This window comes from Tauraco erythrolophus, chromosome 2, assembly GCF_009769465.1.
Source record: "Tauraco erythrolophus isolate bTauEry1 chromosome 2, bTauEry1.pri, whole genome shotgun sequence".
Classification (NCBI taxonomy): domain Eukaryota; kingdom Metazoa; phylum Chordata; class Aves; order Musophagiformes; family Musophagidae; genus Tauraco; species Tauraco erythrolophus.
In genome coordinates, this window is record NC_141466.1 from 20,707,565 (window position 1) to 20,718,682 (window position 11,118).

At 44.1% G+C, this 11,118-nt stretch overlaps 1 protein-coding gene across 1 annotated transcript; it reads left to right on the plus strand.

Moving 5' to 3' along the window:
- Positions 1 to 490: 490 nt before the first annotated feature.
- Positions 491 to 10,593, plus strand: OSTM1 (osteoclastogenesis associated transmembrane protein 1). Its single transcript, XM_086631269.1, has 6 exons — positions 491 to 823; positions 4,074 to 4,188; positions 5,702 to 5,799; positions 7,101 to 7,265; positions 8,032 to 8,197; positions 8,505 to 10,593. Exons 1-6 carry the CDS (start codon positions 491 to 493, stop codon positions 8,558 to 8,560), a joined length of 933 nt encoding a protein of 310 aa, XP_086487395.1. The 3' UTR covers positions 8,561 to 10,593.
- The last annotated feature ends 525 nt before the right edge of the window (positions 10,594 to 11,118 follow it).

Consider the following 11,118-nt stretch of genomic DNA (forward strand, 5'->3'; position numbering starts at 1 on the left):
GGGAAACACTTTGCCTGCAGAAAGATGCGGTTCGTTCCTTCCTCATCAACTCTTCCTCTGGCTTGGGGATTTTCTTCTAATTATTGATGTATTTTCAGGATATTTTAAAGTCACTTCCCATACGACAGGTACTTTCAAGTCCCCTTTTCGGATGAAAAGGGTGGTACCTGGTTGAAACGTATGGCACAGCGACTGCGCCCCCCATGAAGCAGAACTCGTCTCGAGCCAGGTACACCTTGCCGAGCAGTACAGCCCGCTGCCCACGCCCGGACCTAGGACCCCTCCAGTGCCATGCCCCGGCAACGGGCTCTACCGGCCCCCGCCCTGCCCCGCCGCCCCCCCGCGCCCCCGGCCCTGGGGGGGGCCCCACCCTTCTCGGCCCCGCCCTTTTCCCCGCCCCCTTCCCCTCGCAGCCAATGAGAGACGGCGTTGCGCGATGGAGGCGGGCCGTTTGCCGGTGCGGCGCTTCCGGTTTTTCGGCGCGGCCGCCATGGCGCCGCTCTGCTGCGTCCTGCTGCTGCTGCCCGCCCTGGCGCTAGCCCTGGGCCCCGCCGCCGCCGGGGAGGCGCGCCGGCCCCTGGCGCTGGAGGCGCTGGGCGAGGCGGAGGAGCTGGCGGAGGAGCTGTGGGTCGCGGGGCTGCCCGGCGACCTGCCTGAGCTGGAGCCCGAGTGCCGCCACCTCCTCGCCGCCTTCGCGGAGGGCAGCGCGGCGCTGACGGGCTGCCTGGGCCTCCGCGCCCGCCCGGTGCGGCTCTGCCAGGCCTGCCACCGCCACTACCACCGCCTCCTCGCACAGTACGGCAACATCACCCGCGCCGTCGGGGTGCGTCCGCGGGGCCGGGCGGGCGGCGGGCGGGCGAGGGGGGCTGCGAGGCTGCCCGGGGCGGGGGCCCGGCGGGCGGCCCTGCCCGCACCGGTGCCGGGTTGGGGCGCCCGGGCTGTTTCCTCAAGGCTTCCAGTCGTGTAAGTTCCGTAGCGGAGCGCAGTCGGGCCCTGCGGAAGCGGGCGCGGGGTGCTGGGGAAGACAGGCGGGTCCCCGCCCCGAGGCGCCGCGGCTTCCCCGCGGGGTGACAGCCGGTGTCTCGCCCAGCCCCGGGCGGAGGGAGGTAGCGAGCGTCGGGCCCGGCCCGGCAGCGGCTGGTGGTGCGACCTGTGGCTCTCACGCGGTGAGCGGGGCACCCGTGATTTGGGTAGGCGGATCTCCAGCCCGCAAAGGTCAGTTCCCACGCTGTAAGCCCCACCGGGTGCATAAGGTGGTTTAATGGAGGCTGGGAATGTTTGTGAAACGCTGCTGCCAGCGATGGCTGCCTTCTGCTGCCTGGTGTGGTGGCATGGTTGGTGCAGCCAGCTCCCGGCGTGTTCAGGGACAAGTAGCTCCGCCTGCAGAAAGAAAGCTTTGCTCTTCTCTGCAAGTGGAAAAACTTGAGTTGTTCTTGCTGGCTGATGTAGCAATATCTAAAGTGGTGCTCTGGCTCACAGGTTGTTGCTGTATAGCAGTAATGAGGAACACTGGCAAAGCTTAGTTGTCTGGCACTTCTTGGAAAATTGATGGTCTCTGAAGCCGTGGTGTGTGATGCACATCATCTGTGGGGAGCCATGTCACATGTCATTCTCTTGGCTTCAGAGCTAGTGGGAGTGTGTGGCAGCAAACTAGAAGTCCTGAGCGCTGGCTGGAGTCTGTAGACTCCACCAGTGGAAAACCTTGACTGAAGAAGCTGGGTCTTGTGCTTACATCCTCCAAACTCTTGATAGTTTGCTGGGTTGTTTTGTTTTGTTTTTAATTTCTTAGTGTTGAGATGGTTCATGACTTATTTTGTGTGTTCTCATCCAGTTTATCCATTTGTAAAAGTTAGCTCCTGGGACGATATGAGGAGGGCAATAGTGAATCAGACCAAAAGACCTTAGTCTGATCTCTGCTGATGGCCAGAAGTGGGTGCTCTGGTAAGAGTACGAGCAGAGAGCAAGTTTATAGCAGTGTGTCCCCTGGGTTGTGCTTCTAGTCTTGGGATTTCTGAATCTGCATTTAGAATCGCCATTGACAAGAAGAACCTGTTGCTCTTTAAACCCAGGTAAACTTCTGGTACCGCAGTGTCCTGCTGCAGACCATTTCACAGCTTAGTGACCTGTCTTGCGAAGAAGGGTTGCTTTCTCGTTTTGATGCGTCATCTGCCTGTTTCCCCTCACCACCCCAGTGCTTGTATTGGAAAAGCGTGTGGATGGTGATTTGATAATTGTCCTCTCCAGGGCAAGTATCTAGCCAGTGGTCTCAGTTTGCAAACCTGTAGTTTATTTGTTTCTAATATGGAAGTTGTTTCATACCAGTGACTACGTAATGTGAAAGTGAGAAATCGAGAATGTAATTCTCTTGGGTCCTTTCAACATGATGTTTTGGCTAGGATTAGGTTGCCAGACATATCCCAGCTCTTACAATATGCATGAACTCATTACAACTGCTGTTCTTGAATGCTTGCAGCATGTGAGGACTGGTCCACTATGTGGTCATGAAGATACATCTGTATTACAGAGCGTTTGGCCTTCCTTCTGTGTGTGGGTTAACTAACCAAATAAATAAAGGAGGTGACCTCTTGCAGCCTCAATCATTGATCACAAATAATCAGATATCTGATGCTTTTCCTTTTGCCATCCTACAATAGTTATAGTGCAATGTGAAAGAAGCAGCCAAGTTAAATTTTGGGCATCTCTAAAATGTAAAATCCTCCTTGCTACACTAATAAAAGAATAAATTAGACAAACTTGTTTACAAAATTATATAGGTCTGCTTGATTCAGTGCTTCATCACTTGATGAAGTGCTTTTTCCTGCTCATGAGTCCAGCTGGTGAGGAAGTTTCACAGTTAAAGGCCTTCATGAAGCAACCAGAGAGTTTACTGCACAAACAAATTTCTTGCATATCTGTTTGTAATTTAGTAGAAGCGAAAGTGGGTGAACACAGAAGTTACCAGATGTGGCAATATTCAACTTAGGCAGTTGAGTCTCCAAGAGAAACTTCTTACTTAAAAAATAAACCTGTTTTAACAAGGAGAGGCAGAAACTGGATCTCTCGTAACACTCTGAGAGGAACATGTCTCTCATTAAAGAGATTATTTTCTTGTATGTCCCACGTTGCTTATCAAAGGCTTTTGGCAGCTTCGGCAATTTTGAGAAGTGCTTAAGTCAATTTAGCAGCCAGAAACCAGGAGCTAGAGCACAGGAGTCAGAGACTGGAGATCATGGGTTCGGATCAATGATTTGAGGGAGAAAATAAAGCTTTGAAGGAGAAAAACATTGTTCTGAATTCTGGTAGGGATACTTCATGTTTATTCTGTAACTGCTTTTATAGTCGCTCTGTGGTTTGTTTTTGGTGGTTTTGTATTAATTTGGTCCAGAGAATAAGTTACTGTATGAGTTGTGCCGGCACCTGCTTTGAGGATGGGATGCGTTGGGTGGCTCCCTAAGACCAGGTGAGCTTGGTATCCATGTCTGGGGAGGACGAGAGCCCAGCCTGGTCATAGGCTTGGGGGAGCAGCCGTGGGCACTGCTCTGTGGAGGACTGTGTTCCTGGTATTGCTGCATCGGGGGGGAAGTTTGCTGCTGATACAGTACGTTGGTACAGCGGTTTTGGACGTTGTTTTCTGCTTTTTGGATTTGGTTTGTTTTGAGACTGGTCTGTTGGTTCAGTTCCTTCAAATATATTCCTGCAGTCTTATGTCCTTCTCTCTGGCTACTTGCACCTTGAGCTGGCTCCTGGGGCAGTCGGAAATGGATGAATATGAGCTACCTGATAGAGGAAGCCTTGTCTCTTTGCTTGCCCTTTTTTTTTTCTCTCCCAGTCACATATTTTTGACTGACTTCACGCAGTCCAAGTAGGTCTTAAAAGACCACATGCAGTAAGCTCTGTTGCTCATAGTATGATTTGGAGGATCAAAAGATTTTTGTTGTTCTGTCAGTTCTGCTCTGCCTAGTCTAGAAATATCAGTGTGATGAGAGTGTGCTTGCCTAAAATACATTTCAAAAATTTCCCTTTGTATTTTTAACACTTGATTGCTTTTTCTGTTGTTTCCTTTTTTCTTCTAGAATTCTTCTGAGAGCCACAATTGTGCCAAAAGCATCTTAACCTCAGACAGGCTGCAGACAGTTGTGACCCTTTCGGCGTTCTTTAACGAAACCTGGGAGGCAGCCAACTGTGCAAGTACGTGACTCATTCTGTAGCTTTTATGCTACTGTTGTGACTTAGCTTAACTTTGCCCCTAAAATTTGCACAAATCAGAATTGTATGTATTTGTTTAAATATAGACAGTATATAACACAAAAATCCTAAACTAGAGCCACTCCAATGAGGCGTACAGGAGCTTTGTATTTTGTAAGGGATACTGCCAAAATCTGAGGGCACTAGCCTGTCAGAGAAATTAGTTGTTATATAAATATTTCTTTTAGGCTGTTCTTTCTAAAGTTAGTCATGTTAGATTTCTTTGTGATCTACGACCCTGCTGGAGACTTTCCTTGGCTTCATTGTGGTTTCTTCTGTTTTTCCTAGTCTTCCTTTTTTTAAAAAAACTTTTCCTTGTTTGTTAATAAAGTCAGTAACTCTGGAATGCTTACACGTCGAACAGTATCTGCCTCCACAGCCATGGTTTTTATTTCATTTTATGTGTGGAGGGTGTCCAATTCTATCCCTGTATCTCACCGTCCCCATGCTGATGGTGCTGTGCCACGCTTACAGCTAAACTATGGCTTTTTGCCATTCCCCTGGCGTGGAAGTGGGACCCTACACTAATAGGGTGCAACCTACTAATAGGTGCACTAGAAAACAGTGGGAATAGCACTATGGAGTAGAGTGTTAAAGATACTGGGTTTGCTGCAGTGTCTCTTGAAAGCCCAAAGAGTTTGTTTTCATTTGTGGGTCTGGGCTGTGTGAAGGCTGGAAGGGCAGGACGGGGGCAGCTCTGTGGTCTGCGATGTCCTGCCATGCTTATCCTGTGACCTGTGTGCTGCCTGCCCAGTGTCCAGCTGAATGCTCACCTTCAGTACCGATGGCGCTTCCTTCTTTCAGGAGAATTTTCTAGGATGTTGGCTTGCTCTCCCAGTGCTCTTGCTGAACGTCTAAATTCCCAAACTACTGTTGTTTTCAAGGGTCTGTCTGGTTAGAGCACTTGAAGTGGGGTGAGATGGATGGAAGCAGTAACGTGGTAGGGTTGAGCCTGTGACTGGGAGGAAAGCCTCAGAGCTCCCCTCGAAGCTCTTTTCTTAAACAATAACAACGTACACTCTGATTTCTACTGTTGCGTTCATGGTCTAGCTGTTTCCTGGATGCTCTCCGTTTCATCTCTGCTGCTGGTAGCTTCTGCTTTCATGTAGTGGCTGTTACTGGGCAAAGCCAGATTCGCAGGCTAGAAAATAAAAGTAATGTCTTGTTTTATCTTAAAGTCCGGTGATAATTCAGACACCCTCTTCAGAAAGCTCTTGATGATAGTCTTCATCTTTCACTTAATCAAGGCCAATTAATTCTGAAATATGTTCTCGATGAAGAGTTAGGTCAGCAGGTCTGAGACATCAATGGCAGGCAGATAAGGAAACCACAGTGTTGACTAGACCTGTCTTCTGTAGTCGAGAGCTCTTTTTGCGGGAGTGGAGTGTCTGGGTCTTGTCGGCTATGGAAATGTTAGAAATGAGAATATCCTGATGTTTTTCTTTCTCTTTGACAGATTGTTTAAAGAACAACAGTGAGGGATTATCAAATTCTACTGTAGAATTCCTGGATTTATTCAATAAGTCTCTGACATGTTTTGAACATAACCTTCAGGTATTTATGCTATGTATTTAAGGGAAGCACTAAATCCTCTAATTGCTAGCAAAATCTTATTTATGCTGAATAAACTGCAGCTACAGATTAGGCAAATAAACTGCTGGTGAGTTTGTGCATTTTAGGTGGATAAAGCAATGATCTGTAAAATGCAGATGTTCACAGATCGAGAGCCTAAAATGAATTCTAATCGATATTCACCTTGACTTCACTTTGTATGTAATTGCAATGCTGCTTCACATTGGAATCTCTATCAATCACAATAGTTGATAATTATATAGTAAGAAACGGCATGTCTGCATGCTGTGTCTCTGAAGTTGTTGTCGTCTGACTTAACAATTCAATCTTTAAATAACCTTTTGAGAATACAGACTAGTTCAGAAAGACCACCTACCCTAAATCACTGTAACAATTCTTTTGACTAGTAAAATTGTGGGTAGTTAAGATTTGTCCATATTGCAAAGGTAATTGTCCTCAAAGCCAATGCCCTAAATAGCCTAAGAAACTGCATGTGTTCCATTTCAATCAGACACTGGCCAAGTTCTGGGATTTTTTTCAATAGTCAAAATGGGAAATGGTGGGTATGGGACAATCTCTGAGGAAACTGTCTATCTGCTTTTTTTTTATTACTAATGGTATCTAGGAAATGTGCCTTTTTAGGCCTTGGTCAGGAGCAGTGTGGACTGGCCTATCCATCACTTCAGGTGTCTGAACTAGGACTCAATTTAGTGGTCAGTGGGTAGCTGGTACAACCATTGCTGGGTTGGAATATCTTTAGAGATTGTAGTTTTGTTTTCAGGTGTGTTGTATTGCATTCGGGAGCAGCGAAGGCCACAAATGAGAAGGATTGCTTACCCTAGCACAGTCTGTCCTGGTCAATATAGTTCAGCAGCAGCAACCTAACAGTTGTTAGATATGGGCAAACAAAAACAACAACAACAAAAAACCTATTAAGGAACCTGATATCTCTGACTCAAAAAAAAGAATTACTAGTAATTAAATGTTATTTTATTCTTCCTGGGAACTGGTACTTCAGAAATAAGTGTTTAACTAAAAAAGCTACTAGTTCAAAGAACAGTTTGAGGTGCAGAACCTGGAGGAAGTGGATCCTGCCCCTAGTGAATTAGAGTTGGTCCCTTTTCCTCCTGCATTCTCATGTGAGTTGCCTGTCTGGGCCTCTGCTCAATCTAGGATGCTAGAAATCTGGATTTTGGTTCAAACTTGACTCTAGTGTTGTTTTGTGTTTTTTTTTTTTTTATAATGCCTTAAAACAGCATTCATAAAGAGTTTTATAACCCTAGGGACAAACCATCTATCTGTCACCAAATAACTACACCGAAGTATGTAAAAACTGCAATGAAACCTACAAAATGTTGAATGATCTGTATAACAGCTTGCAAAGGATGAACAGGCAAGGTGGTGAGTCTGGGCACTCTGCACACTTGTGTATCGACGTGGAAGATGCAGTAAGTATTTATTGGTACTTAACAGGGAGGCCTTCTCATGGAGGTCTTTATTAATCTGAGCCATTTGCACTTGTCTTGCTAGGGATTGCCTTTTCCTTTTCGGTGTGGGACAGTACTGGCTGCAGTGCCTTTGTCAGGCTGATGTCCTGTGAGGAAGAAGTTATCCCGGTGGGACTGTCTTGCTAGGTCCTGTCTTCAGTCAGTGCAGCAGGAGCATGACTGAAGCTCTCGATCACCCGAGTGTATTCGAGTTTAAGTAGCTGCACTTTAATTTCTTGTTGCTGCGAAGGGGATGGATTAAAAAAAAAGTCTTAACCTTCTAGCTTTTAATGCGAAGCTTTACTGCTGCTGTTCTAGCCAATGTAATAATTGATTCCTTATTGCAGGAGCTGTTTCTAGGGGTCCTCAGCATTAGGGATGTACGTTTGGAAAAAGCTTTGTTTTACTGTGGGGTTTTAAGTGGTTGGGCAAAAGGTGTGCTGTCGAAAGTATGAACAGGCATGTGGCAATGCCTACAACGTATCTGACTATAGTCTGGTTTTGAAGCTTGTAGAAGTTTTGATGGGAAATTTTGGCTTCATGTAAATTGTCTGTTTCTGTGTTTCCAGGGATTTGCTTGCTTGCTTCTGGGGGCAGATCTATTAAGGTGTTATTTTTCTGAAGTCATGTTTGAACACTTGAATGTCTTCAGTCCTAAGTGTTTGCCATGCAGCACAGCAAAAATGAGTGTGCTCGCTTTCACAGCTTGCTTATGTTTTTCTTTTAGATGAACATCACTCGGAAGCTTTGGAGCAGGACTTTCAACTGTTCAGTTCCCTGCAGTGATACAGTCCCAGTGATTGCAGTTTCATCCTTTATTCTCTTCCTACCTATTGTTTTTTATCTTAGTAGCTTCCTTCACTCGAAGCAGAAGAAACGGATACTCATTTTGCGTAAGTGATGGTGCCGGCGTTTCACTGTTGGAGTTGGGTGGTGCCAGGGACTTGCTTGGCTCTTGTGCGAGAGGGGGCCCAGCCAGATCTGTCTGCAGCTGTGCTGACGGCGCTAATAGCGACTATTAGTCTGCTGCTGTCCCCTGAAGAAGGGTAGTAAAGAGCTTCAGCCATATCTTTTCATTAAAGTTTCTGGACGTGAACAGAAAGCTGTTTGCAAGTCTGTGTCAGATAAATAGAGGGAGTGGTGAGACTAGTTTTGTGGAATTCTTTGTGTTTAATTTTCATATAATTTTTCCCTTTCTAGCCAAGCGCATCCAGTCAAATGCCAGTCTTGTGAATATCCAAGAAAAATACAGCTGAGCTGCAAAACAAAACCTGAGAACTGCTGCTGGTATACAGTGGGTACAATTGTGTTGGAATGAGGCCGGCACAAAAGAGGAGTTAATTATGGTTTAGTGTAATGATACAGAGCAACACAAGTTAAACAAAATGCTGTCTGACTTCTAAGCGAGGATATTAACAAACATGACAAGGCAGGGCTGTGTGACACTGTATGGACTCTGGTTTTGAAAAATCTGTGTTTTTTTCAGTCTTGGGCTGAAGCTGGTGTTTTTCTGTTTCTAAGATTTTGTATTTCTTATCCATAGAACAGTTACACTTTCCTTGCATGTTTTTTTTTTTCTTTAATTTATTGTATTTGTTTCACAGAAACCTGAGATTCTGAATCTTTTTGAGGCAATTTTCCGAGACAGACAAAACTTGAAATAATATTTGATGTTCCTGCTTGAAACATTATGTTTAATTCCACATAACATTCAGTTTTGGCAGAGTTGGGATGGACAGGAGACCTTTAAAAAAGAAAAGTTCCCATCCTTCTGTTACCTCTCTCTAAAGTCATGCTGCTGGTCTCTGTTGGGGGAGAAAAAATACAAGGCATGAAACATGTGGAGGAAGTGGTACTATACAATGTCCAAAGCCAGCAACAAAAGCAACAGAGCTGCCAGTGCTAGAGATGAATAATAATCATTGATGACTACAGTATTCAGCCATCTCTGAAGCCGGCAGCAGATTTAGTGATTTGCACGCTATCACCACTAAAACGATTGCTTTTCAAATGTTAAATTTTCAGAGGCTTATTTTAGATGTCTGCTTGGGTAACTGAATGCTTCACTGTTTGTCTGTTTATTGTGTTATTTCCTTTCCTTTTTGATTATCAAGGTGGTTTGTTGTTATTTTTTTTTGCTTTTGTAAAGGAGAAGTGAGGTGAAGTCAAGTCACTGGAGATGCTGAATTTCCTGGTCTAGAGCTTGCTATGGCTTAATATAGTGGTGTTTACAGGAACTTTGTAGGGAAGAAGTTACTTTTTCTAGATAATATGTATTTTAGTGGCAAATGAACCAGGGGGTTCTTTAACTTAAAAAGCTGTCCTGAAGGACAATGAAGATACTGTGTTGAGAATTTATGATTTTCAATAAATAGTTTCGAAAATTAGACCTGTGAAACAGATGAATGTAAACAAATTCAGGCTTGCAGGATTCCAAAGCTGACGGAGAAATTCGTACAATAACTGCAGGGATGGATAGTGCTACTGACAGGCTGTGGGCAAAATTCAACAGCTGCAGCAATACCTATGGTGCAATTTGGTTATGATAGCCCTGGCTGAGGAGAGTGGTGAGATTGAAACAATTTATAGCTGTACTTGAGGTTAGTGACTGCCAAAATCTTTTCTTCCACTTTTAAATGTGTTTTCTAACCTTGAGATAGAAACGGATCACCATTACAGATAAACATTTAAATCTCTCTTGGGATCTGTGTCTGACATCTGTCAAAAAACCCTATGAAACAGTCTTACATATTTGACTTGCTTCAGAGCCTCGAATGTTGAATTTTTCCTTTGCACTAAGGCTCTAATAAATATATAACAGTGTAACAAAACAGTCCTAAAGCTCAAGTCATGGGTTTTCTGTTTATCTTGTTTTTTTGTGTTTTTTTTTGAGATAGGACAGTTTTAAAGTCAAGGACAGTATGTTTAATATTAAGTGAAATACTGTGTTAGTGGTTGGTCCCACCCACATGATTGCCTTTTTGTATTTTATCAGTAAGAAATATTATCTCGCTCTGTTAAACATGTGAATTACTAGGTCAACAGTCAGTTTGTTCTAGGTAGTTTACAACAATAACATAAAACTGTGTTTCTCTTGCTTGTTACATAAAGTTACCTTCTTGCTGCTGGGAGAGGCATGCTGCCTTTGGGAGAAAAAACAACATTATTTTTTATATCTCTTATTCTCAAACTTCAACTTTCTGGGACTTATTCAGCTGCCTGCTCTAATAGCATTACATTGATTTGGGACATCATATGATTGAGAGCTGTTCAAAGCAATCTTTCATTCGTGCAGTGTTTCAGAATGACAGCTTTTATACTGTAAGCAGTGGCTTTTTGAGCACATTCATGTTAAGTAGGTCTGAAAGTCATTACTTTTGGATATGGTGGTTAAGCACTTAAAAAAAAAAAAAATCAGCTTTTCTTATTTTCCTGGCTGCTAAGCCAAACGGAAATACCCATGTGACTTTTGTTGTTTTTTATTTTAAAGCAGCAGTAAAGTTTACACTTGAGATTTTTAATATTACATCTACTATTTTCTCCTTTTTCTTATTTTTTTCTCCCCAAATTTGTACTACTAACTTTCTTTACACAGTGTTATATTTTTGGTAGGATATTTCATATATAAATTGATTGAATTCTCTTTATACTCTGTTTCCAAGAGAAATGTGGAAGCACACAAACTGTGCTGAAGGAGAACTAGAATTCTTTTTGCTGCTAGTCTTTCATCTTGGTTTATTTTTGCCTGGTTTTGGTATTTTGTGTACTAACTAGGACGTTCTTTGAAGTACTAGTTGTTTGTATCTTTTTGTGC

What these genes read in the sequence shown, in the direction of transcription:
- OSTM1 (XM_086631269.1), top strand. Translation starts at nt 491, where the DNA reads ATGGCGCCGCTCTGCTGCGTCCTGCTGCTGCTGCCCGCCCTGGCGCTA. An exon ending in GTATCGACGTGGAAGATGCA is followed by an intron (nt 7,266 to 8,031) that starts GTAAGTATTTAT and finishes TTTTTCTTTTAG; the next exon opens with ATGAACATCACTCGGAAGCT. An exon ending in GAAACGGATACTCATTTTGC is followed by an intron (nt 8,198 to 8,504) that starts GTAAGTGATGGT and finishes TTCCCTTTCTAG; the next exon opens with CCAAGCGCATCCAGTCAAAT.